The sequence below is a fragment of the Neophocaena asiaeorientalis genome, unplaced genomic scaffold (assembly GCF_003031525.2).
Source record: "Neophocaena asiaeorientalis asiaeorientalis breed wild unplaced genomic scaffold, Neophocaena_asiaeorientalis_V1.1 scaffold30, whole genome shotgun sequence".
NCBI lineage: Eukaryota > Metazoa > Chordata > Mammalia > Artiodactyla > Phocoenidae > Neophocaena > Neophocaena asiaeorientalis.
The window spans coordinates 7,451,653-7,477,474 of NW_020174923.1; the positions used below are offsets into that span (position 1 = coordinate 7,451,653).

Consider the following 25,822-nt stretch of genomic DNA (forward strand, 5'->3'; position numbering starts at 1 on the left):
ACACCTTGAATTTGGTTTTCATAAACAGCAGCCAAACAGCTAAACTCACTGTCACTGCCAATTCACCCATCAATGCACAGCTACTGTATGTTAAGGCCCGTAAGACCCAGTCATTGCTTATTTTTAATATTTTCATTTTTATTCAGATGTTACTTATTTTATTTTTTTGGCCGCGCCGCGTGGCATGTGGGATCTTAGTTCCCCAACCGACCGGGGACCTAACTCGTACCCCCTGCAGTGGAAGAGCGGAGTCTTAACCACTGGACCCCCAGGGAAGTTCCTGGAGGCACTGCTTATTAATTTGTGAAATTCTGCTGATGGAAGAACAGAGCTGAAGGTTGTGAACAGACCAGGACTGTGCCTCAGGCCAGGAGGAGCACAGGGGTTCCTATATTCTTGATGTCCTGCGTGTGTTTGAATCTGGCCTCCTTTGCTATTTTATCTTCTCCTTTTGTTTCTGAATCCTCTTCTACATGCCTCTAAACCCACCCCCACCCCAGCCTGCTCCTCTAGAGATGAAGACTCATGGGACCTCCGGGGCAGAGGCACAGGGCTTGCTAGTCAACCAGATGGCTGTTATTTGTCCATTATTCCTTACTTTTGAAAAACACTCCTGTTCTCTCTCTGTCCTAGAACCCTCTAAGAATGGGGCTTGCTGGGATTTTAACTGTTTGAAAGGCCTAGCAGGGATTCCCACTGGTATCAACTTGAGGCAAATAATAAACATGAATAACTCTTGAAACTGGAAGTATTAGCCCAGCCAGTGTCTTTGATCATCATTACTTTCCACCAATATTTCTCTTTCTACAGGGAACATCTGGGTTTATGCCCTCGAGGAGTTGTTGATAATTTTGAAGGGAAAAAGAAAGATCAGCAGATACGTTAACACTCACTCCTGTGTGCAGCCGTCTCCCACCTGTGGCGTGGGAGAACGTTAATGAAAAGGGGGTGTGTAAGCCACCTGCCACACCTCAACGCCAGTGACAGGGATCCAGAGCAGTTACAGGCACTGGGTAACATGTCACTGTAACTAAGTGCCCGTGGAACGTGTCTACTTGGCTGTTCCATGGGCACCCAGTTGCCCAAGACAGCAACCTGGGGTCGTCCTCGACACATCTTCCTTCCTGACCCTGCCTGCATGTCAGGCACCAGGTCGCTCAGTGCCACGCCCGGTGCTGTGCTGTCCCGTCTCCCCTATACCACGGCAGACAGCCTTCTGCCCGCTTCCCTGCCCCCACTCTTGCCCCACTCCTGTTGGTCTGTTCTCCACCCAAAGCCACAGTACTTTTTCTAAAACACAAAGATGGTTCCACCCTGTTTAAAACCCTTCAATGGGGCTTTCCTGGTGGCGCAGTGGTTGAGAGTCCGCCTGCCGATGCAGGGGATGCGGGTTTGTGCCCCGGTCCGGGAGGATCCCACATGCCGCGGAGCGGCTGGGCCCGTGAGTCATGGCCGCTGAGCCTGCGCGTCAGGAGCCTGTGCTCCGCAATGGGAGGGGCCGCAACAGTGAGAGGCCCGCATACTGCGAAAACAAACAAAAAAGACAACAAACCCTTCAATGAATACCCATTGCCCTGAAGATAAAAATTCAACTTTTAACAAGGTAAAGAGAGCCTCGTCGACCTGCCCCCTAATTCTAAACTCATTCCTGTTGGGTCTCCCTGCACCCTCCCCCAATACGTGCCTGTGATTGCCCACATATCTGTCAGGTGACTGCTTAAACGCCAGCTGCTCCCCGGCTGTGGCCAACCTTAGACCTACCTCTGGCCCTTCACACAGGTGGGAATTCGTTAAGTGTGTGTTGAGAGGATTGAATTCCAAGCTTCGACAAGGCTTCTAATGGGACACGAATGCTTCCCTCCTCTGTGTGGGCACCACCCCAAGCAGCGGCTTGGGGATCTTCTACTTCCCAGAAGCACCGTGTGCAGCGTGCTTTTCTAGAAGGAGCCGGCAGTGATGTGGCTGAGCGCCTGGGGCTTTGGAATCTGTCCAAGCAGAACTCAAATCCAGGTTCTGCTGTTTGCTGCGTCACCTTCGGCAGATTATTGAACCTCTGAGTCTCAGTCCCTTCATCTGTGAAGTAGGGGTGATAATCACACCCTTCTCCTACTTGTGGTCCAGCCAGGGGAGTATGGGGCTGGAGAGTTATTACAGCAAATGACAGCCCTACAGAGCCAACATTTCCAAGAAATAGGTTCAAACTCTGATGAGCCATGGCAGATTCTAAGAATCCAATCATTAAGAATACTGCAATTTAGGGAATTCCCTGGCGGTCCAGTGGTTAGGACTCGGTGCTTTCACTGCTGAGGGCCCGGGTTCAATCCCTGGTTGGGGAACTAAGATCCCACAAGCCTCACGGCCAAAAAAAAAAAAAAAGAAGAACATAGCAATTTAGTGGGTCCAAGAGGCTGTATATAAATGAGCTCCCTCTGCAAGCTGCTCTAAGAGAGCAGAGATGCACCTGTGCCCACGCACACCCCACTCGGCACTACCCTCTCCTCCACCACCTTCCTGCTCCCCAGACGGTCCCCTCTGATGGGAGGTGAGAGAAGCCGCTCCAGAGGTTAATTGTGATTTTATTAGTTGAGTCCTTGGGTCTGCAGGAGACAACTACCAATCCTCCCACCCCTCTCCTGGCACCCCTCTGGCCGGCCTTGGCCCTCTGCCCACACGTGGAGAAGGGCGGAGCCCCCCACCCGGGACAGCAGCTGGGGTGCGGCCCCTCATGGTCCTCGGCGCTCTGTATCCTCCAAGGCAGGGGCTCTTGCTCTGTCATCTTTGTTCCCACTGGCCGGGGTTTTGTGGCAAGTGAACAGCATGGAGAAAAGCCTTCTGTCCCTCCCCACACCCCACGGTCACCCGCAGCCCCCTCTTTGCCTCTGCGGAGCGCATTAGAAGAAGCCGATGAGGCCAGCGTCTGTGCTGGTGAGTCTGCTGCCCCGGCAGCTGGGAACGAGGCGGGGGCTTTGTGCGCCAGCTTGGGAGCAGGAAGGGCTGGCTGAGTCCCAAGGGCAGGTCAGTCTGTGAGGTAAAAGCCGCTGGGCACAGCGCCCTTCCTGCCCCTGCAGCACCTCCCACCCCCTCGGCCAGGAGGCTAGAAGGCTCTTGAAAATTTGCGGCCTGACTCTACGTCCCCATCAGGGAGGAGACCCGGCGCTCCCTCTGCTGGCCTCTCAGGCAGGGAGGGCAGCAGACTCCTTGTGGCAAGGGAGTCGAGAAGACCCCCCACCTCAGAAGAGGCCCAGGCGAAAAGATCCCCAGACCATCGATGGGCTGAGGGGCCGAGGGGCCCACAGAGCCCAGTCAGACGTTGGGCCCTGAGCCGGACGTCTGCGGGGCTGGAGCACCGACGCTGTTGCTGACGGTGTTGTGGGGCTGAGATGTCCTCAGCCTCGCGTGTCCCCAGAGGCTGCTGCCTCCTGGGGAGTCTGAGAGGCACGGGGGCGCCTGCCTGCCTCCGCACGGGCCGGAGTGTCGGAAAGAACGCGCTGGCACCCTGTCCACAGGAAGAGCTGTAATAAGGCCCTGGGCGTTGCAGGGCTCTCCCTGGCCCCCCTGCTCGGCACTGGAGGCCAGTGGGCAGTGGGACGGTTCTAGAGTCAGGTCTCTGCTGAGGAGGCAGTGGGGCCTTCAGGCTGAATGCGACGTCATGTTGTAGGAGGCTTTCTTCAGGGTCTCCAGGAAGAACTGTTCGTTCTCCAGGAAGTCACGGTCCTGAAAGGCAGGGCTGAGTGAGCAGCCACCCTCTGGTTCCCTCCTGCCCTGTTTCTGTGCACAGGGACGCTGGGTTGCTGGACTGAGAGTGAGCTGGACCCTGGGTGCCAGCCGAGCAGCCCTCCCTCGGGGCCCCTCTCACTCGCATCCTAGCTCAGCCTGGCTCTGGGAGTCAGTGGGGGTGGGGCAGGGAACGAGCACATGCACTGGAGTGAGACACCAGCGCTCACGCCCAGTGGGGCCACGTGTTCGCACGTGACTTCATCCCTCTAAGCCTGTCTGTAAACTGGAGACAATAACATGACCTGCCTGGTAGGGCTGTGGGAGGGTACAAGCTTATCAAGCACGGCACAGAGCCTGGCATGTAGGAAATGCTCCATCAGTGACGCGGTGAGCATCTCTGAGATGTGTCCTCTAAGCAGTCCGCGCTGCTGCTCTCCTCCAGGGGGTGGGCTCAGCCCTCCCCGGGGCCAGGCTGTGCTCCCTCCTGCCTCTGCCTGAGCTGCTTGTCCCCAGCGTGAACACGAGGAGCCCTAAGTCCAGGGGGAGTGGGTGGGCCTGGGCCGGGGCGGCATCTGCTCTGGGAAGCTCACCTGCTCAGCTGTGTGTTTCAGCAGCACCAGCTTGGCGTAGAGGTGCGAGGGGCCCAGGCCGGCTGGCAGCTGGCTGCACTGAGGAGCCGGGGGGACAGGAGCCACGATGGCTGTAAAGGCCAAGGAGGACGGAGTCAGGGACTGCAGCGCTCTAGAGCCCCTGACCCACAACTACCGAAGCCCGCGTGCCTAGAGCCCGTGCTCCGCAACAAGAGAAGCCACCGCAATGAGAAGCCCGCGCACCGCGACGAAGAGTAGCCCCCGCTCGCCGCAACTAGAGAAAGCCCGAAGACCCAACGCAGCCAGAAATAAACAAACAAACAAACAAAAAACCCAAGATGACTTTAAAACCCAGCTGCTCCCTAACCTGAGCACACAGGAGGCGGGGGCGGGGTGTTGCTGGCCCTGCCCTGCCCAGTGGGCTGGCCGAGCCAATGTCCCACCCTCCTGCAGCCACTTACCACTCAGGCCAGAGGCTGCCGAGCCCTGGGCCCTGGAGAGCAGCCCCACGGGCCCGGAGGGCAGGTCCTGTCGGATACGATCCAGCTGCAGCCGCTGCTGGGCCAGACTCAGATTCTCCTGTCCCCGTCCCCCCAGAGAGGACACAGCTGTGAGGGCAGAAGTCTGGGGGCAGGGGTGGGGGTAGGGATGCCCTGGGAGCGGGAGGCAGGAAGAGCCTTGCCTGGTGCACGTGCCGCTCCTGCTGCCGCAGCTGCTCCTGCTGCCGCTGCACCAGCTGCAGCCGGGCCTGCTGCTCCGCCTGCACCTGCCGGGCCTCGCGCAGGGCCCGCTCCCCCTCCTCGTACTTCTGCGAGGCCGCCTGTGGGGAGGCCGCCTGGGTCAGCTGGGCTGGCGGGGTGGGTGCACTGCCCACGCCCAGGGGCTGAGCCGCTGGGCACCTGGCTCATGCTCTCCACCTCCTCAGCGCGCAGCCTGATGCGCTGGGCGGCGGCGCCGACCCTCTCCTTCTCCAGCCGCAGCTCCCGGCGCTCCTGTTCCAGAGCCTCCCTCTCGGCCGCCAGCTGGTCCTCTTTGGCCCGGAGCTCACCTGCCCTGAGCTTCAGCTCTGCCTGTTCCTGGAGACAGCAAAGCCTCTCTGCAGCCTCCTCCCCGGAGCTGAACTGGGCTCTGCTCAGGGTTCCGAGGACCTGCTGGCCGCCCTGCCTCATGGCTGTGGCTCGGCTCCGCCCTGACTCTGGGAGGAGGTGGTGGGAGACCTGGGGCCAAGCCCTGCTGCAGCCCCTCGCCCCCGCGCTCAACTTCTCGGGAATCCGATTTCTAGAATATCTAAGTCACAGGAACGTGATGAGTTAATGAGCAAATGTGTAGAAAGTACCTGCGATGATACGATAAAAGGAAGTAGTTATTACGGTGACTGTTGTTTTAATTCCTATACTCCTGTTACCGCTGCGCTCTTTGCCAAGCTGACACGTCCTGACGGAGGGGCTGTGAGGCCCCGGGGTGGGGAGAGGGGCAGGGCTGCCTGGGCTTCCCGCTGTCTGGGGAGGCTCTGGGTCTTACCTTGGCCAGGCTGACGAGGGTGCCCTCCCGCTGGGTGTCCACCTGCAGCGCCCGCTCCACCGCACGCTCGGCCCGCTCCTTACTCAGCTTCTGCTGTGCACAGAACTCAGCCCACTCGGCCGCCAGGCGCCGCCGCTCCTCCCCACATTTGTGCATGACGGACTTCTGCTCCTCCAGCAGGGCACTCTGGGGCGAGGGCGTGAGGGCACAGGTGAGCGTCCCCGGGCGCAGGCACTCTGGGGCGAGGGCGTGAGGGCACAGGTGAGCGTCCCCGGGCGCAGGCACTCTGGGGCGAGGGCGTGAGGGCACAGGTGAGCGTCCCCGGGCGCAGGCACTCTGGGGCGAGGGCGTGAGGGCACAGGTGAGCATCCCTGGGTGCAGTGGCAGGGACGGAGCTGAACGTGCTATGGCCGGGCTCACCCTGGCCCTCTCCATCTCCTCCCGCTCCACGGCCATCTGCTGGGCCACCACCTTCCTCTGCTCCTCCAGAGCGCGCTGCGCGGACTCGGCCTTGGACTGCTCGGCGTTCACCCGCCAGCGTTCCTGCGGGGCGGGCAGGGTCAGGGCTGAGGGCTCGCGCCCCCCTGGATGCTCCGCCTGCCCCCATTCAGGCCAGAACGTGCCCTGGGGAGCCGTGCAAACCGCCCTCCTCTGGCTTCTCCCACAAACACATCCTTTCCTGAGAGGTGAAAATGGGAAGGAGCCTGAGGCCTGCCGGGGCCCAGCTGCTGGGATTAACTGTGCTGAGGCTGATGGCTCGGGAACCGCTGCTGAGAGAGGCACCTTGTGGCTCCAAAGGGCCAAAGAACAGCAACATCCCTGCTCCCTGAATCGCCAACTACAGCACTGCCCGCCTGTCTCTTGTTATCCAACAGGGAAAGAGCACCAGGGTGGGCATGACACCGTATGCCAGGGGACTCGGGGCACATACAAGCCTGGCCCGAGGCAGGCGCTGAATACAGCACCGAATGAAGGGCTGAATAAATGTGGTTCACGATGTAAAAACATCTGTGTCTACGTACTGATATGTCTACAGGATATATGTGATGTCGTCAATGGCTATCTCTGGCTAGTGGGTAATTTTTATTTTCTTTATTGTTGCCTGTTATTTTAATTTTTTCAATGAGATGTATCCCCTTATAACCTTGTACAGAAAAGGAAAAGGTATTATTATTATTTCTGAATTCATCAAATATTTATTGGATCAATTCCATCAGGGATTGCTTTTTTGTTTGGCATAAGGTAGGGGTCAATTTGAGTTTTTTCATAAGTACAGCCAATTGTTTTATTTTAATTTTTTTTTTTTGCTGTGCTGCCCAGCTTGTGGGATCTTAGTTTTCTGACCAGGGATTGAACCCGGGCCCCCTGCAGTGAAAGCATGGAGTCCTAACCCCTGGACCGCCAGGGAAGTCCCCATAAGTACAGCCAACTGTTTAAGCACGCTTATTAAAACATGGAACACCTCACGAATTTGCGTCATCCTCGCGCAGGGCCATGTTAATCTTCTCTGTGTTGTGCCAGTTTTAGTACATGTGCTGCTGAAGCGAGCACGAAAAGCCATGATTTTCTAAAGAACGAAGCTTGCTTTTATACCTGGAAGATACGTAGGGAGTTTAAATACGTTATCTGTTACAGCTCAGAAGGCAAGAGCACTTCTCCGAAAGTCCCAGGCATCCCTGATGAGCAGGTAGGAGCTGGATGGGGTAGGCCTGGGGCGCTTCTGGAGGTGGGGAGGTGGGAGCCCCTGCAGAGGCAGGAAAGGGCAGGAGAGACATTCCAGAGGAGAGTCCTGAGGCCCAGGAGGTGAGGTCAGAGTACAGCTGCCATCCCCTGGGTGCCCGGGGGAGACAGGCCCTGCGGCAGGAGGACGCGCCCCACCTGCTCCAGCAGCCGGCTCTGCTCGCCCAGGCGTGCCTCCATCTTCCCGATGACCTCCTGCAGCCGGCTCCGCTCCTCCTCCATGTCCCGCTGCTGCCGGCTCAGCCTCTCCTGCAGCGCTGGGGGCGGCCACAGGGCACTCACTGCCCGCCCACCTTCCCACCACGGGGGACAGGAGAGAGGCACGTGTGGCCTGCGGTACCTCGGAGCTGCTCGTCTCGCTGCCGGATCCCCAGCTCCCGCTCCTGGGCAGTGCTGAGGTGCGAGGCCTCCACGCGGGAGGACAGCTCGTGCAGGCTGCTGGAGAACTTCTCCATCTGCTCGATGATGCCATTCAGGGACCTGCGGGGGGCTCAGGTCACGGCGGCCTGTGGAGCCCAGCAGGGCCGCGCCAGGCGGGCAGGGCCTGGATGGCGCGCCTACCGCGTATGGGAGGTGGCGCTGGTGACGGCATCGATCTCCCGGTCCTTCAGCAGCTTCAGCCGCTGCAGCTGCTCCTCGTGGTCCTTGCGCATCTCCAGGATGGAGGCCCTGGGGGACAGCAGGGAGGGCGGCTCTGCATGGGAGGGGCCTGCCTCCGGGTGCTCCATGCTCCGTGGGCCTCTCCTCCCCATCTCCGGGCACTGCCGGGGTGCCTCACTTTCCCCGGCTCCTCTGCCTTATCTGTCTTGCTGCCTCCGTGCCACGTCCACTCTCTGGGGGCAGATTCCTTGTTATGCAGCAAAGGACACTCGACAGGTGTGCCGACAACCCTTTCGTGTCTGGCCAGTCTGAGCCGTGTGAAAAGGCCGGCTCTGCCCCCGTCGGCCAACTCCCTCACATGCTTTTTCTTAGTTTTGCTCTCATCTAGAAAGGTAACCAGATCAACGCGCCAGGCACGACCTTTTCCAGGGCCAACTAGTTACTAGGTTCGAGAAGCGGGGCCGGTGAGTGGGTTCACCGGTGCTGAGTTAGCCCTTGGGCTGCTTGCTGCTGCCAGGCCCTGCCCAAACAGCTAGTGACCTTGGGCCCTGCCGGTATGCCCTCCCCGCTCTGTAGGAGTGATGGGTCCCCACTGGTGGGGTGATGCGGCAGTGAGCTCGGCTTAGGTCCTTTCCCAGAATGGAAGGGGTCGAGCCTCGGTCCAGAGGCCGCTGAGCCCATGGCTTGGGGTCTCACAGCAATTGGCTTCCCCTGGCCACCCTTGCAGGCAGCCCCCCGCCCCCGGGCCTCCCCCTCACCGCTGCAGCTCCCGGAGCCGCTCCATCTCCTGGTCCTTCTCCTGCACGGTGGCTGCCAAGCGCCGCTGGTGCTGGGCTGTGAGCTCGGCGCGGGCCTGCTCAGCCTCCTGGCAGCGCGACAGATACTGGGCACACAGCTCCTCGTTCTCTCTCCGCAGCCGCTCTTCCCGTTGCTGGTACGATGTTTCTAGAACCTTGACTCGGCTCCTGCCCACAGCACACCCAATCGCGGGGCTCAGGAGGTGCCGGCGGCCACCCGAAGGGCCTCTCAGAGCACGGGAGCTGGGGCCGGCCATGAGCCACTGGAAGTCCGGGCCGGAGGAGCGGGGGGTACCTGTGGGCGCTGTCGATGAGCTCCAGGTCTGCCTGGTGCCTCTGCTGCAAACTTTCCAGCAGCAGCAGGTGCTGCGTCCGCTCCAGCTCGAGCTTCCGCACCTGGGAGACGGCGGGAGGGACGGGGTGTGTGTGTTGTGGGGGGCAGGGTCCCTCAGACCGCCTGGGGAAGCCGTCCAGCCGTCACGTGGCCCGCTCCCACTTCAGCCCTGCCCCCGGAGCCGGCTGCCCCTCTGACCCGCACCTGGGCCTCGAGCTCCGCCAGCCGGGCCTGGCTCTGCAGGAGGTGGGCCTGGAGCTCGGCAGTGCCCCTCTGAAGCTGAGCCGGTGCCGCCAGGAGCTGCTGCTGGTACTCGGAGCCGGGCAGCAGGCTCCAGGCCAGGAACTCTGGGAGCAGGGACTGGAGGAGAAGGGGAGGGATGTTCCCTGTCAGGTAGGGGACAGGGACTCAGCTGAGCTCACCCACCTCTGGCCCTCACTCACTGGACCTCCCAGGCCCTGTGTCTGATCTGTGGCTGTAGACGGGGACAAGGTCATGACACCGAGAGGCCAAGGATGAGGCCCGGGAGAGTCAAGTGGTCACTGCCCCTCCCCTCGCAGGTCTCGTTGGGGAAGATGAGTCTCCCTTCCGCCCTCAGAACAGCATCCTCCCAGAAAGCATTCCAGATCCCTGGATAAACAGCTGAGTCCCAGCAGAGCCTTGGCTACAACAAAAGGTTATGACCCTGGCCCTTTCTGTCAGGCCTGAAGCCCCAACGCAGACAGCCGTTCTGGTTCCCGAAGGCTGCCCACCACCCACCATCTCAAAGGCACTTCCGGGTTACCCGGGAGGTGCCCCCGTGGGGCTAGGCCTCCTCAGGCCCGGGGGTCACCGGCGGCGCTGCACCTGGGAAACAGAGGCGGTGCAGAGGGAGGATGGCAAGGATGGAGGAGGCTTTCTAGACAGAGCATCAGGACACCTGCGGCTTTCTGATTAGAGCATTCCCAGCTGCCCCCACCTGGGTGCCACCTCACTTCCCTACTGATGCTGGCAAATCCGCACCCAAACCTGCCCGGGAGTGGCTCGGAAAGTGCTTGGCGGGGAGCGCCGGGGGAGCTAGCTGATAGCACGATGCATGCCTCCCAGCGGCTTGTCAGGTTTGGCAGGTGTTGCCTCTGAGCACGTGAGAATTGTTCCATGGGCCCGAAACCTACACCTGTTGGTTCACCCTCCCTACCTGGACAGGCACAGAGAGCCCTGGGGCTTCCTGGGAGCTTGGGAAACCAATTGCAGGCTCTGAAAAATCAACAGCAGAGAAATGAGCAGGGGGCGCAGGGAGGCCCCGCGGGCTGGGTGTGTGCTCGGGAGAGCCCAGCTTCATTCGTCTGCCACAGCCCCCGAAGGAAGCTCTCAGTGTCTCTCCTCTACCCAGAGTTACACCCCTCGAACAAAGCAGAACACGAACCAGTGCCGGAGCAATCTCCAGGGGCTGTTCCCCTATTTGGGTCACCCGCATGGAGGGCCAAGGCAGCGGGGTTCCAAGTCACGGGGGACCTGAGGACACAGGAATGGGGGTGGCAAGCTGAAGAGCCTTCTGTGTAGGACGCCGGGAGCAGGGGAGGGTTGGCCCAGCAGGAAAGGAAAATGTCAGGTTCAAGTCACTGACTGCAAAGGCCTGGAGGCTGGTAGTTTACTAAGAGTGAGGTCTCAGCTGGGAAAAGGGGACGGGGACCCAGCTTCCGGCCCCTTACTCCGTGGGCCTGCTACGTGGTCTGGGATACCACATGCCACGCTGACCACGTGGAGCCCAGCACAGCCATCTGCCGCTCTAGGGAAGGGGGCTCGGGCCACCCCGCCGCACCTCCCCTACCCACAGCCCTGCCATGAATGTACCCTGAGGCGGCAGGCTGGGCAGGCGGCCTCTGTGCTGCCGTGCCTGGGGTCCCCCCGGCGGCTGCTGGCTCCAGCCCTTGGGTGCTGGCAGCAGGCTGGCTGAGGAAGTAAATGTTAAAGTGAAGGAGGCAGAAGGTCCGGGTTAGGCTGGACCAAGACGGGCTGGGACAAAGCCCACGAGTGAAGCTGTGTGGCCGCCCCTCTTCCCGCCTCCCCTCAGCCTTCCTCCTGTTCCTAACCATCCCATCTTGGTGATTCTCCTCCCAAGTCTGAGCGCCTGGCCTCGGTGCTCACTGGGACCACCTGATGGTGTCCCAGGAGCGACCACAGGCCTGTCACGGGCAGCCAGGCCGTGCGCCGGTCCACGCGGCTCGCTCAGCTTCGGCGGAGGGCCTGCTCGCTCACCCTCCCGCCGGCTCCAGCACCCTTTGGGCTCCTCGCTTCTCCTGTCTGGTGCTCCCCCTTGCTTCTCGGCTCTCGGGGTCACCTCGGTTTCAGGTCCAGGTCCAAACCGCCCTCCTCATTCAGCCCAACCCCAGGGCTGGGTGACATCCCTGGCCTGTCACGCGAGCGCCCCGCCTCGCCTCCCCTTCGCTCCAGCCGCAGAGCACCCTGCTGCTTCCTCTGGACAGTCCTGGCCTCGCCAGCCCCTCAGGGCCATCCACATTCCACGGCCTCCCCTTCTCGAACACTCCCCAGGAGCGCAAGTGGGTCCAACCCGCGCACGCGTTGCCTGCCTTAGCTCGGTCAGCAGGGCAGTTGGACACCGGGTGTCCCGCCAGCCCGAGGGTGCTGTGGACAGAGCCCCTGCTCAGAGGCACCGGGATGGCTGTGTGTTTGCCATAAGGGCGCCCTCGGTCTCCTGCCCGATCAGGTCAGCACCTGTCCCCACAGCAGTCAGGGAGTGAGCGTCGGCAGCCCCTCAGCTCCCTTGTGCTTTCATCTGAGCAAAGGCAGGGAGCCAGACACTCTCCCCATCACCTAAAGAAGGGGAGAAGCACGGCCGAGAGGCGGTGCTCTGCTCTGAGGCACGCTACGGGCACTCCCGACTGAGGCACCGAGACAGCAGGGTCCTCCTTCCACTAGAGACAGCGGCCCTGGGACTTCGTCGGTGGCACAGTGGCTAAGACTCCGCGCTCCCAATGCAGCGGGGAGTGGGTTTGATTCCTGGTCAGAGAACTAGATCCGACTTGCCGCAACTAAGAGTCCGCGTGCTGCAACTAAAAAAGATCCCACCCGCCTCAACGAAGATTCCGAACATGGCAACAAAGATCCCACGTGCTGCAGCTAATACCCAGCACAGCCAAATAAATATTAAAAAAAAGAAAATTAAAGGGACAGCAGCCCAAGCCCCTACCTGTCGGAAGGCAGTGCCCCTACCGAGTGCTGGCCCTTACAGGCTGCGTCGTGCTCCTCTCCGGACAGACCTTGGGACTTCTTCCGAGACAGGGCATGGCTCAGCCAGTCCTCCTCCTTCTTCCCAGACGCTCCTGGCTGGGAAGGCTGGCTGCCTTTGGCAGGAGAACCGGTACCCTCGGTTGGTGGCTGTGCCCCCAAGGAGGGCGGCCCGGCCGGGGCAGAGTGGTGGCTGGGAGCAGAATGCTGGCTGGCAGGAGGGGGGCCCCTCCGAGCCTCCCTGGTCGGGGAGGAAGGGAGCAGGTCCAGGCCTTCGTCCTTGAGGCCCAGCCAGTCAGCACCTCCCCTCCTGGGCTGGGTAGGGCTGGATGCTGCTGGGGTGCTCTGTCTGGAGCCTGGTTCTCCCTTGGGGTCTGTGCCGCCTTCAAAGAACCTACTTCAAGACAGAGAAGTGGGGGGGGTCTAAGGCAGGGCAAGCAGTCTGTCCCAAGAGCCCCCTGACGGGCCTTTCCCTCCACTGCTGGGGGTGACTATGGGGCCCATGCTAAGAAGTCGTGATGCCTGGGGCCCTGCACAGCCAGAGCCGCGGCAAGCTGAGTGATGTCCGTAGAACACCATGAACACCCACGAAAGACATCTTGGATTCCGCCCATTTTCCCAGCGGGCAACCTGCCTCCAAGGCCAAGCTCCTTGCAGGCCCCGCTTACCTGACGGACTGCCGGCGGGACTGCCGGCCCTCGGAGGAGCCCACGGTGGGCTGATAGGCCCCAAAGGTGAAGTCCTCGTCACCCCCGGGGTCTTCTTTGTCTGTGAACGAAGGAACCTGTGATCTAGAGCAGGGGGACTCAAACTCTTCCTCTGTAGCTGCAGAATTCTTTGTTTAAGAAAAGCTGAACTGGCAGCCTGATGGGTAAGACGCGTGATAGGGAAGCTGCTGTGGAGAAAGCAGGGTGAGGGGCTGGGCGTCTGTCAACACTCAGGCTCCAGCCTACAAAACATCACCCAGGAGCTGTTAAGAGTGTGCCAGCGGGCCCTGCCGCAGACCCCCTGCAGGTGAGGTGTGGTGAGCCGTGCGTGTCACGAGCGTGATTCTCGACAGATGGCCCGTGGGCCGATGCTCTGAACGGAGGAACACTGGTCCAGGGCAGTGTTTTTCAAACTGTGAGCTGCTGCCTATTAGCAGGTGGAAATACTAACTGAACGAGTCGCAACCAATGTGTTTACTAGTCAAACGGCACATAAATAAGTATTGAATGTGGCGATTATTATTTCCTGACATTTTCTGTCTCAGTAATAAACGGGAATAATTAAATGTGTGTCATGATGTAAAGCTTATTTCTTATTATGGCTTGTGGTAAAATCCTGTTCTGGGGGTCCACTCCCCACCGCCCCTGCCCCACAAGCTCCTCACCCTGTGGCCGCTGATACTTCTTGTCCAGCTTGAATTCCCTGTGCTCCCTGGTGCCCGGACGGGCCAGGAGTTTGGCGGCAGTGCCCCGACCCAGCAGCTCATCCAGCTTGGAGCGGGCAGGGAGGGGCCCTTCCCTGCAGGATAGGACATAGGGCTGGTACATGAGAACACAAGGGGCTCCTGGGGGGCCCCCACTGTACCCTCCCTCTCGCTTTTCCCTGGCCAGGGAGGGACTCTCCGCTCACAGGGACACTTACTGGTCTCCCGTGTGCCTCCTCTCTGCTTTGGGGCTGTCTCCAAACCCCAGGGTGGCCATGATGTCGTCCCCATCGTCAAAGAGCAACTCTTCTTTCTTTTGGACTGGAGTGTTCCCAGGAGTTAGAGGGATAGAGGGCGCTAAGGGACAGAACACAGGGCACAATGCCCACAGCCTTCTGGACGCAACGTGGGGGGCGTTTCCCTGCAATCCTGGCCTTTGGGTGGAAGAGCAGCCATGGCAGTGTCTGGTCTGCCCACAGCACCCAGCTTCCCCAGCCCCACTCCCACAGCCCCACCCCCGGGCTCCTGCCTCCCCCCTCCCCGTTCCCAGAGACTGATAACCTCTTGGTCCAGGATCTGAGACCTGTGGTCCCTGCCTGGTGGGGTGTCTGGCTCTGCACCGGAAAGTTCAGTTAGCCAACTGCACCTGCCCCGGGAATGGGTAACACGCCCACCCCACCTTGATCTCTGGCCGGGGCTGGGCTCTTTACAGAAGCTGTTTTACTCTCCGTCCCCGGCAGCTTCTTGGCGATTCCTTCCTCATCATCAGAGAGAAGTCCTGCCAACGGGTCTTCCAAGTCTCACGGCCAGAAGGGGAAGCAAAGGGAAGACTGCACACTTCGTTCAGGAAAACAAGTGCTGTGCTGTGCTAGGGGAGTTATTGCTCTACTGGAGAATTCTAGCCGCTCTGATACCTATACAAGCCGCTCGGCATCTGGGGGCCTGGGTTAGCGGGGCTCGGACACAGACCAGGCTGGGCCAGGGGAGAGGAAGCAGGGAGAGTAGCCCGGGCTTCAGGGCCTGCACTGAGGCATGAGAAGAGAAGTAAAACTTCCACGCATTCATGAAGGAAAAGGAACTTTTCCCCACACTTTATAAAGTCTTCAGTTTGACACCTGGCTTCAAAGTCCTTGCAAATAAGTGCCCCAGACATGCCAGCCAGTAGAACATAATTAGTCCCTCCCTGAATTCATAAGGAACAAAACCAGCGGCACGAGCTCTCTGCTCCTCTTCTGACATACACAGTGGCCCGGCCTCGGGCAAGCCAGTAAGCATCGCCTAGCCTACTGCACTCTCAAAACTGAAGCACCCCAGGTGTGACTGCAGGGCCTGTGGTACCTTCGAAGGAGAACTTCTTGTACTGATGCCCAAGGCTGGTGGGAGAGGGAGATAGCTTCTTGGTGGGAATGGCATCTCCTGCAGGGAGCAAAGAGAAGGCAAGGTCACAGGCCTGGATCTCTCCTGGCCTACGTTCTGCCAGACCAAGACTGGGACCACTGGGCTGGCGCACACTTCTACCTGGAGGCTGAGGGCTTGTGGCCGTGGACACAGCCATGGGATGGGTCTACACCTCTCCGGTTCTCAAACAGGCTTCTGGCCAGGAAATGTGGTCTGGAAGCTACCTCTGGCCCCCTATTCACAAGTTGCTCCAACAGGGACATAGGGACATAGGGACATAAATTCTCCAATTTAACTCAAATGGCTTCTCCAGGAGCTGCCATGTTGGACTTAGAGGGACTGGAAGAGCCGTAGGAAGGAGGAAAGCTCAACTTGTCTCCCTCCCCCACTATAAATACTCTAACACACACGCACACAATGAGCTCCTGGCCTCTCCATCCCAGGCAGAGAAAACCCACAGGGCTGAGAGCTACCCTCTAAGCACCTCCCACATCCCCAAAATGTCCCTTGATTCGCGGACCTACGTCTCACTCACGTTTCTCACTGGCTGTTAACACACCAGCAGGTTTAAGAGGACTAGGCTGCTCTTCTTTCCCAGAACCCTTTGCAGACCTTTTGCTTGAGGCTAGATTAGACTTCTTCAGACCCAAGAGATCAGCATCCATTTCATCCAGATCCTGGAAAAGCAGGGAGGAGGGAGGAATCCCCACAGGTGCTCAGCCAGCAGGTGCTAAACACCCTCATGCTCTGAGCAGCCTGGTGAGGGTGTTGCCTCCAACTTCCATATGGAACAAATGAGGACTTGGGGTGGGGGACTGAACAAGGACAGAGGCAGGGCCAAAGCCCAAAGACTCAACATAGTCGATCTCAGATAAGCTGAAAGGTCTCAGGTTGGTACTCATATCAGCCCCACCGGCAGCTCCTGCCTTGATGCTAGAATGAGAGGGTGCCTAAAACCTGCTTTCAGCAGCTTCTCACAAAGGCTTAGCAAATGTCAAAGCTATTTGCAGTAGAAACGAAACAGCAGGATCCTGGGGTTTAAGGCTCCCCAAGGGACTACCACTGGGCAGTGACAAGGGACCTGAGGCAAGAAGATAACCCTCTGTCCAAAGTCAAGAAAAATTTGATCTCAGGAATTCCCTGGTGGTCCGGTGGTTAGGACTCCGCGCCTCCACTGCAGGGGGCCCGGGTTCAATCGCTCCCTGGTCAGAGAACCAAGATACCGCAAGCCGAGCAGCTCGGCCGGGAAAAAAAAAAAAAGAGGCATGAAGAAGCCTGCAAAATACAAAGCCTTTAAAAAAATGTCTTTTTGATCTGGATTCCTTAGGCTGCCTGGGTCAGGGGAAGCAAACTGACAACAGAGGCAGAGGTATGAGAAGGATGCTATTCTGGGTCAATGAATGGTCTACAGTAAGGGCATTAAAAACCACCATAAGCAAGCTGGGAGAGGAAGACGGTCGGGGACTCCCTGGTCGCCACAAGCCCTTGGTACAGACTGGGAGCATGACGATTTTGATAAGTGCGGTTGGCGCTCCAAGGGCGGTTGGCAGAAATGTGAGGAAATAAAAGAATGAGAAAACTATTCAGAAGAAAGGTGAGTTGGGAAAGATAACGGAACCAAAGGTAAGCAGAGTGGGTGGAGGGTTCAGCTCGTGGTTCCGGAATGAGAGACTCAGAGCCACCACTATCGACTAGTCAGAGGACTCGAGGGTCACGTCCAGGGGGCCCAGCTGCCTGGTCTTGGGGAGGAGCAACTTCAAACTGAGGTTAAAGAAGCTGATTCTGGAGCCAAGAAGGAAACAGACTCCAACCCTTCAGGGCCCCACAGGGCTGAAAGCAAGCGCTCCGCCCTGGCCTGTGGCAGCATGGGTTAACCAGAAGGGACATGAAGCGGAGGTCAGGCGGGAGGATGCTGCTGGACAGAAGGGGAGGGAGAAAACAGGACCACTCAACGTTTTAGACCCCAGCCAGGCCACCCGAGCCCCATGAGATGGTGCTTATGAATTTATGTCTTAAAATTCCATTGCAAAGATCAGCTTGGGGCTTGATCTGACAAGAGGACAGCTGTACTAAAGGGGATTTGGCAGGGGATGTGAGGAGAAATCTGGAGAAAGATTAAGAACAAGATTTAGGAGGGAATTCCCTGGTGGCCCAGTGGTTAAGATTCTGGGCTTTCACTGCCATGGCCCGAGTTCAATCCCTGGTGAGGGCAGTGTGGCCAAAAAAAAAAAAGAACAAGATTTAGGGGAAACGGTCTCCCCCTTTCCTCACGGGGGGAGGCAGCCCCATTTCCCCAGAGGCCTGTGACGTGACTGTGTCTCTGGGTGGGTGAATTTCCATAAACCAGGAAAACTGATTTATACCCAGAGGGGCAGGGAGGGCAAGAGCTCATGAATGCCATTCTTGCATGAGGTGGGGCTCAGAAATACAAATTGTAAAAGAAGAAATGAGAGGGAGAATGAAGGCTTGGCACAAAATAGTATCCCACCCCGTGTCCCTGGCTCCCCGAATTGTGCAAGCTGGTTCCTTACCTTCATGGCCTGGAGCAGAGCCTGCGGGTCTGCATCAGAGATGTCTGAAACCTACAAGATGGGAGGTAACGAGGCGTGTTAGTCAAGGCCCAACAAAGCTCAGGGCCCTTGTTGCCTTGCTTCTGTTAGGGCAGGAGCAGAGCTGGGTCAGGGGGCATAAACTGGAGGGTCCTGCCCTCACTTGGGGCTCAGGTATTGTAGGAAGTCAAGCCTGCCCAGTTGTGGACACCCAGAAAGCACTGCCACTTTCTGGTCCTCCCAGCAGTAAGTGCACAGCCATCATAGGACTCAAATTAGGCTACTTTCTATCCACGTGATTGGACAGCGTGGAGTTTATTATGGGAAGCACAGTTAGAAGTGGCAACATCGAGCCTAAAGCAGTTGCTCGGAGCTCTACTTTCTAGCTCATCTCACTGGTAGGAAGGAAAAGGATGCTGCCTTGGGTCCACTCAGCAGCCATTCATTCATTCATTCATTCACTCATTTATTTATGGCTGTGTTGGGTCTTCGTTGCTGTGCACAGGCTTTCTCTAGTTGCAGCGAGCGGGGGCTACTCTTCGTTGCAGTACGCAGTCGTCTCGTTGTGGTGGCTTCTCTTGCTGCAGAGCACGGGCTCTAGGCACGCGGGCTTCAGTAGTTGTGGCCCATGGGCTCAGTAGTTGTGGCACGAGGGCTCAGTAGTTGTGGCTCGCAGGCTCTAGGGCACAGGCTCAGTAGCTGTGGCTCGCGGGCTGAGTTGCTCCGCGGCATGTGGGATCTTCCCGGACCAGGGCCCGAACCCGTGTCCGCTGCATTGGCGGGCGGATTCTTAACCACTGCGCCACCAGGGAAGCCCCAGCAGCCCTTTGAAGAACAAACTGGCTTCGCAGGGGCTTCTAAACCTCCGTGGGCAGCCCCTTGGCACAACACTCATCTCACCGTCTCTGGGGATAAGTAGGGTCAGTGAGGAGCGGGGAAGGCGCCAGGCTCACCTCAGCATCAGCTCCTGCCAGGCCTGCCCTGCTGCTGAAGGCATCATCTTCCACGAGGGACCTGCAAAGAGGCAGAGTCAGCACCCACCCACGAATGGTCCCTAGGGCACTAGATGATTCTAAGGAAGGAGAAGTGGCTTAAAGAGTCCAAGTGAACCTGAATAGACTCTTCTCTGGAAGAACAGAGTTGCTGAAAGGAATTTCACAGGTCACCTGATGCAGTGATTTTTAAACTTTTTTAAAGCAGTAGAGCCCTTTAAAAACAACAGGTAAGAGAGAAAAACAGAACTGCTTGGGCTAAAATGAAGGTGGAGGGCAGAGAGCTCACAAAGTGTCTCCCTATCTCGCAACTCTCAGGAGGACAGACACAATCTGGGAGGCACCTATCTAGGCCTATCCTCTTATTCTGATGGTAAGAAAATTGAGGCTCAGAGAGGTTCAGGAATTGCGCAAGTTGACACAGTAAATAACCGATGTAGGACTAGAAGCCAGAACCTCCGACCCCCAGTTCAGTTCTCTTCGCACTCCTCCAGGCTCCTTCACTGCCCAGGAGCTGACGGGAGGACCAGGAGGTGGTGACACTACAAGCGGGGCCCACAGTGAGTGGAAAGTGGTGGGTGGGTGGGGGAGGGGGAGGAGCATTGGGCCTGAAACGGGGCTTGGATGCCCAGGCCAGCCCCGTGTGCTCACTTTGCTCTAGCCCTTGAGGCAGGGAGTGCCTGAGCTGCACCTGTGGCGTCTCTGGCACGTGAAGCTAGTTTAACAGGCTTCTCAGGCGGTGTCGCTGGAAAAAAAGAAAACAAAAGATGTGTTTCGGTCACAGAGAACTGGAGTCAAGGGGAAAAGGATTGCAAGTTCCCCACCAAGCTGTCTCCCACACCTTCCTACTGAAAGAGGGGCCTTTTTGGAGGAAGGAAACTGGCCCTGTAGGCAGGTCCCTTAAAAACCAGAACGGGGGAGGGAGCGGTATGTTTCCAAGCAGGAAGTCAACCCAACTGGTGCCAAATGAAGAGGCTACTCCCATGCCACCGCAGCCCCATGGAAATGCAGGAACAAGGCACTGCCATCGTCCATGGGCTTGTGCTTTGTGGGTTCTTATGGGCCAGGTGCGGGGAACCTCAGCCTTGTTGTCCCTGGTGAGCTGTGCATGACCCCGAAGCCCTGCTTCTCCATGCAGCAGACATGGACACACAGGGTAAGGGACTAAAGTCCAGAATATAGAAGGAACTCGTACAACTTAACAATAAAAAGATAAATAACCCAATTTAAAAACTGGGCAGGGCTTCCCTGGTAGCGCAGTGGTTAAGAATCCGCCTGCCAATGCAGGGGACGCGGGTTCGAGCCCTGGTCCAGGAAGATCCCACATGCTGTGGAGCAACTAAGCCCGTGTGCCGCAACTACTGAAGCCCCTGCGCCTAGAGCCCGTGCTCCACAACAAAGAGAAGCCACCGCAATGGGAAGCCCGCGCACCGCAATGAAGCGTAGCCCCCGCTCACTGCAATCAGAGAAAAGCCTGCGCCCAGCAACGAGGACCCAACGCAGCCAAAAATAAATAAAATAAATTTATAAAAATTTAAAAAAAAGAAAACTGGGCAAAGATCTGAATAGACCTTTCTCCAAAGATATAAATGGCCAGGAAACACATGAAAACATGTTCAGCAACATTAGTCATTAGGGAAATGCCCATGGAAATCACGAGATGCAACTTTTCACCCACTAAGATGGCTATAATCAAAATGAAAATAACAAGTATTGGCAAGGATGTGGAGAAACTGGAAACCTCTTACACTGCTGGTGGGAATGTAAAATGATACAGGCGCTGTGGAAAATAATTTGGCGGGTCCTCAAAAAGTTAAACATAGCATTACCATATACCCCAGTAATTCAACTCCTAAATTCACACCCAAAAGAACTGAACACATACGCCCACACAAAAACTTGTACCTGGAGGTTCATAACAGCATTATTCATAATAGCCTAGCCAAAATGTGGAAGCCACCCAAATGTCTATCAACTGACGAATGACCAAACAGAACGAGGAGATATATCATACAATGGAATAGTACCGTCCAGCCGTGGAAAGGAATGAAGAGAGGAATGCTACAATGTGGACAGACCTCGAAAACATGGAAAGTGAAAGAAGCCAAATGCAAAAGCCTCACACTGTATGATTCCATTTCATGTAAAATGTCCAGACTAGGCAAATCCATAGAGAAAGAAAGTTCAATAAGTGGTTGCCTAGGGGTGGGGGAGGGGAGAATGAGGAGTGACACTAATGGTGTGGAGTTTCTTCATGGGGTGATGAAAAAGTTCTGGAATTCGACTGTGGTGATGGTTGCACAACTCTGTGAATATACTAAATGTCACTGAATTGTACGCTTTAAAAGAGTGAACTTTGGGCTTCCCTGGTGGCGCGGTGGTTAAGAATCCGCCTGCCAATGCAGGGGACTAGGGTTCGAGCCCTGCTCCGGGAAGACCCCACATGCCACAGAGCAACAAAGCCTGTGCGCTACAACTACTTAGCCTGTGCTCTAGAGCCTGCGAGCCACAACTACTGAGCCCATGTGCCACAACTACTGAAGCCCGCACACCTAGAGCCCGTGCTCTGTTAGCGAAGACAAGCCACGGCAATGAGAAGCACGTGCGCTGCAACGAAGACCAAACGCAGCCAAAAACAAATTAATTTAAAAAAAAAAGTGAACTTTATGTGGATTTTATCTCAATTCAAAAAAAAAAAGGGCAAGCCTAAATCAGGGGATTCCAGCAAAGGCGCACTTACTCTCATCTCCCAGGAGGTCACCAAGGACATCATCGATGGAACCTGGAACAGAAAAGGGGCCACTGTGACTTCAGGAGGAAAGAATGGTCCTTAGGGCCTCATGTCTTGAGACCTCATCCGGGACCTCAGAGCCCTCAGAGGTTGGGACTTAGGCTTGGCTCTCTCTTCACTGGCCATGAGATGTTTTCTAACTCCTGGCAACAAGTCACAATGCTTTGTTGAAAGACCCCAGGGTGGAATTTGAAAATAACTTTCTCAAAGGATGATGGTGAAGATTTTTCAGTAGAACCTACATGCTACATGACACACTGGCCAACAAGCCAGTCTTCCAGACTCTGAACAAAGCCCAGATGCTTCTTTGGGAAAAGTGTTCAGGATTTCTAGGCACATATACAAGCTTCTTTCATACCAACAGTCTCCTTGTCCCCTTCCAGCTGAGCGCCCGCCCCTGCCAAGCTGGTTTGAAGACACACCACCTTGGCCACTTTCCGATGCAGCATATAGGGGAAACCCAGGTGTGAATACCGAATTAGTTCTCAGCTCAAGCTTAAGTGCCTTTACCACCCTTAACCCCAACGGTATACTTCTAGATACAAATACTTCAACAAGAAGGATTTTTTTCCCCCAAGTTCCATCTGTTGTTTATTTCTGAATTACTCCAAGGGCCAATGAGGCAGCATAAGGAATTCCCTAGGAAAACCAAAGCTGCCTATGGGATTATGGGGAAATCAGCAAGACTCACACTGAGAACATTCAGACAGACACGTCTAAGTTATGTGTGGACCCAAAGTGGGGGAATTATTTTTGGCGTAAGGGTGGTGTTCCAGCTCCACTCACCTTTCAATCCCTTCTTGGTTTTTGGTGCCTAAAATGGGAAAAACAAATCACATTAACAAGATGAGACAGTGAACGTGTACTGAAACCAACAATGCAGAATGAACTGTTTTGCCTTTTGCCAAGTCACCAGAGGAAAAGGTGCACCAATGGCATTTATAGACAGAGGCCCTTTATGGTTTTCTGAGTTTTGAGAATAGACTCATTCAGAGCATGAAAAGGGCCCCCACTAACCAGCAGTGGACACCACTGTGGGTGCCATCCGGTGGGCAGAAGTCTCTCCTTTTCCCTCAGATTTCCAGACGCCACACGCAAACCCTCCCAGCCAGCCAGGATGTAAAGTTTTCCTCTATTCCATGTCCCTGACTCTTCAGGATCAGTGACAGACATGTAAGGATGCTTTCAGATGAACATTCAGAGGCTCAAAAAAGATGCTTGCTTACTGTTTAATAAGAAGTTTTTTTTTTTTTTTTCCGGCCGTGTCACATGACACGCAGGATCTTAGTTCCCTGGACCAGGGATCAAACCCACGCCCCCTGCATTGGAAGCGTGGAGTCTTAACCACCGGACCGCCAGGGAAGTCCCATTAATAAGTTTGATATCAGTGCTCCTAACCATCACTCTTCTTTGGGGCCACCCAGCCCCCAAAGTACTTCATGCAGTTAAGATCTTAGAGGTGGGAGTAGGGGTGAGGGCAGGCTCCCATTTCCACACACCTACTCTGCATTCTGCCTACCATCTCAAGGCTCTGGGGGCTGCCTGCAGCTCCTTCACAGCGCTGTCCAGCTCATTTGAACTCTGCCCATCAGGCTCATCCTCCCTATTGAAGAAAATTAAAGTGGCTGCTTAAAAATTATTTGGATTTAACAGTGGTTGAGTCCAAGGTTGATCAAGCCTTCTCTCACTTTACCCATTCAAGAGATCAAAACATTTCCATCAATGAAAAATGCCTTGTAGGGCTTCCCTGGTGGCGCAGTGGTTAAGAATCCACCTGCCAATGCAGGGGACACGGGTTCGAGCCCTGGTCCGGGAAAAATCCCACATGCCGTGGGGCAACTAAGCCTGTGAGCCACAACTACTGAGCCTGCGCTCTGGAACCTCCGAGCCACAACTACTGAGCCCGCGTGCCACAACTACTGAAGCCCATGCACCTAGAGCCCGTGCTCCACAAGAAAAGCCACCGCAATGAGAAGCCCGCGCACCGCAACGAAGAGTAGCCCCCGCTCGCCGCAACTAGAGAAAGCCCGCATGCAGCAACGAAGACCCAAGGCAGCCAAAAATAAATTTAAAAATTCCTTGTAGGGTGAGCAATTCAGATGAGAAGCGAAGTGTTCTGGGTAACTCTTCTCTTTTCTTCTCTTCAATATTTATTTATTTATCTGGCTGCACCGGGTCTTAGTTGCAGCATGTGGGAACTCTTAGTTGCGGTATGTGGGATCTAGTTCCCTGACCAGGGATTGAACCCAGGCCCCCTGCATCGGAAGCGCAGAGCCTTAGCCTCTGGACCACCAGGGAAGTCCCCCTGGTAACTTTTCGAGGCCTGGAGATTATTCGAAAAAAGTGCAGTGGTCCTCATCCCTTACTCTGAAAGAGAATGCGGAAAATGGCAGGTACCCATCTCAGAAAGGAGGTGGGTGCCTAGCACTAAGGCCAATACACCTTCCTAGGCAACACCCTGACTACTTTCCTGGCAGCGTTCAGAGCAAAGAGCGGCTGCAAATGCTGGTTACTCTTTGATAGCATTTTCACTGTCGGTGGAAAAATTTCCCTTCACACTAACTGTAAATCCGACTCACTCCATTAATAGAGAACTGTTTTCCCCAGAATTATCATTCTCTCCCACCTCCTCCTCAACGTTGCCGAAACTGACCTTTGGCACAGCTTGGAAGAAAGGAGTGGGAGGTGGGCCTCTCTAGTTCTCTGGTGTCGGCCTGTCCTGTTATTAGAATGCAAAGTTTATGAGAGGTTACTGTATAGGGGCCACTCTGAATGGTTGTGTTTCTCTTTCTCTGTAATGCAATGTTCACGGCCTACAAGTCTCAACACGTTTTGTCTCTTATCACATCCAGGGGCGTCTGCCATCTCCTAGCGATCCTCTCCCAGCCTCCCAGACCGTGGGAATTTCTAAGGGAGCATTGCAAAGGCCTCGGGGCCACAAAGACCATCGCGTCCTTGCATCTGCTCAGCCATCTTCGTGCCAGGCGTTTTAAGATCCCGAGGCCGCCCCTTAGTTAGCGCCCTCCCGGAATCACCCCCTCGGTCTCGAGACTCCCCGCCCCTCCATGCGCCACCCCCTCCGCGCGCCCAGCCCGTCTCGATCCCGAGCGCAACCTACGATCCTTCCAGCCCCTGAAATCCTCCCCCGTTACGCGCCATTCCCCTTGGAGGCGCAGCCGCTTGGACGTGTCCCAGACATATCCGCTGCTCCAGGCTCCACTCGAGCCCAGCTCAATCAGGCCTCCCGCTTCGGAGCCTCTAGATCGCCAATCTCTCAGTCGCCCGGCCTCCGGAAGCAAGGCAAGGCGCGAAGCACTCTGGGGGTTGTAGTCCTAGGCCCGCTCACCTGCCGGAGCCAAGGGAACCTGGGGCACCGAGATGAACTACATTTCCCAGGGTGGCTCACCGCGGCAGTTAGTTGGCGCCCGGCCTCTTGTTTGCGGCTTGACGCGTTGCTAGGAGCTGCCTGAACGCTCCTTTGCGAAGCGGTCGCTACCGGGATCCAAGGCCGGTGAGCTTCTTCCTCCCGGTTTCCCTGGGGAACTGCCGGGGGCCTGGGCTCCACGACCGAACACTTCCAGGGACTTCCCTGGGGGTCCAGTGGTTAGGACTCTGCGCTTCCACTGCAGGGCGCATGGGTTCGATCCCTGGTCGGGGAACTAGCATCCCCCTTGCGCACGGAAATCAATTTTTTCCAGCTCTCTTCTGAGCGCTGACTTGCGGAGAGGTGGAGGGCGTGAGAAATGTGTCAAGAGTGGAAGACGGACGTGGTGAAACTATAAATATGCATTTATTCCACACCCCAAAGCTTAGGAAAGTAGCTGTGACCTTCCTGTTCAATTATGAAAATCAAAGCTGGGAAGCCAGAATGAAACCCAACACCATCACCTAATAAAGACACTTTTTGTGTTGATTACAGATTTTATTAAGGGTTTTTCAGTTTTACAAAAGAAGGAGAGGTTAGTGGTTTGGCTTATTCGCAGGCCCAGCAAAGCTGGTGGGTCACTGCTGTCCAACCATGATTCTCACGCTTTGGACCCCCCGCGCCTCCTTGGTACCCCCACCCTCACTGACACGTCCTGCCAGGGATGGGTAACCATACATGCTAAATGCATCTCGTCAGCTAGGAACCAAACTCAAACCACAACAGTTAA

The 25,822-nt window shown here is 56.6% G+C and overlaps 1 protein-coding gene and 1 non-coding gene across 7 annotated transcripts; both read right to left on the reverse strand.

The window, feature by feature from the left end:
- Positions 1-3,494: 3,494 nt before the first annotated feature.
- Positions 3,495-24,925, reverse strand: FBF1 (Fas binding factor 1). 6 transcript variants are annotated; one of them, XM_024761121.1, is made up of 31 exons: positions 24,787-24,925; positions 24,322-24,387; positions 23,188-23,271; positions 22,455-22,482; positions 21,618-21,659; positions 19,529-19,622; positions 18,839-18,899; positions 17,868-17,918; positions 15,872-16,013; positions 15,277-15,354; positions 14,618-14,737; positions 14,157-14,295; positions 13,900-14,033; positions 13,196-13,295; positions 12,490-12,924; positions 11,133-11,231; positions 10,705-10,793; positions 10,477-10,535; positions 9,504-9,659; positions 9,261-9,361; positions 8,927-9,133; positions 8,130-8,237; positions 7,909-8,048; positions 7,707-7,825; positions 6,249-6,371; positions 5,829-6,014; positions 5,207-5,383; positions 4,990-5,127; positions 4,769-4,886; positions 4,308-4,417; positions 3,495-3,714 (listed from the first exon to the last, which is right to left on the reverse strand). In XM_024761121.1, exons 3-31 carry the CDS (start codon positions 23,188-23,190, stop codon positions 3,631-3,633), a joined length of 3,441 nt encoding a protein of 1,146 aa, XP_024616889.1. In that variant the 5' UTR covers positions 23,191-23,271; positions 24,322-24,387; positions 24,787-24,925; the 3' UTR covers positions 3,495-3,630. The 6 variants fall into 6 exon arrangements, with proteins under 6 accessions (XP_024616889.1, XP_024616890.1, XP_024616888.1 ...); XM_024761122.1 differs by having other exon boundaries at positions 4,769-5,127; positions 14,157-14,259; XM_024761120.1 differs by having other exon boundaries at positions 4,769-5,127; positions 12,490-12,921.
- LOC112410542 (U6 spliceosomal RNA) lies at positions 7,276-7,379 on the reverse strand. The gene has a single exon (XR_003005441.1). It is a non-coding gene; the product is annotated as a U6 spliceosomal RNA (small nuclear RNA).
- Positions 24,926-25,822: the final 897 nt, after the last annotated feature.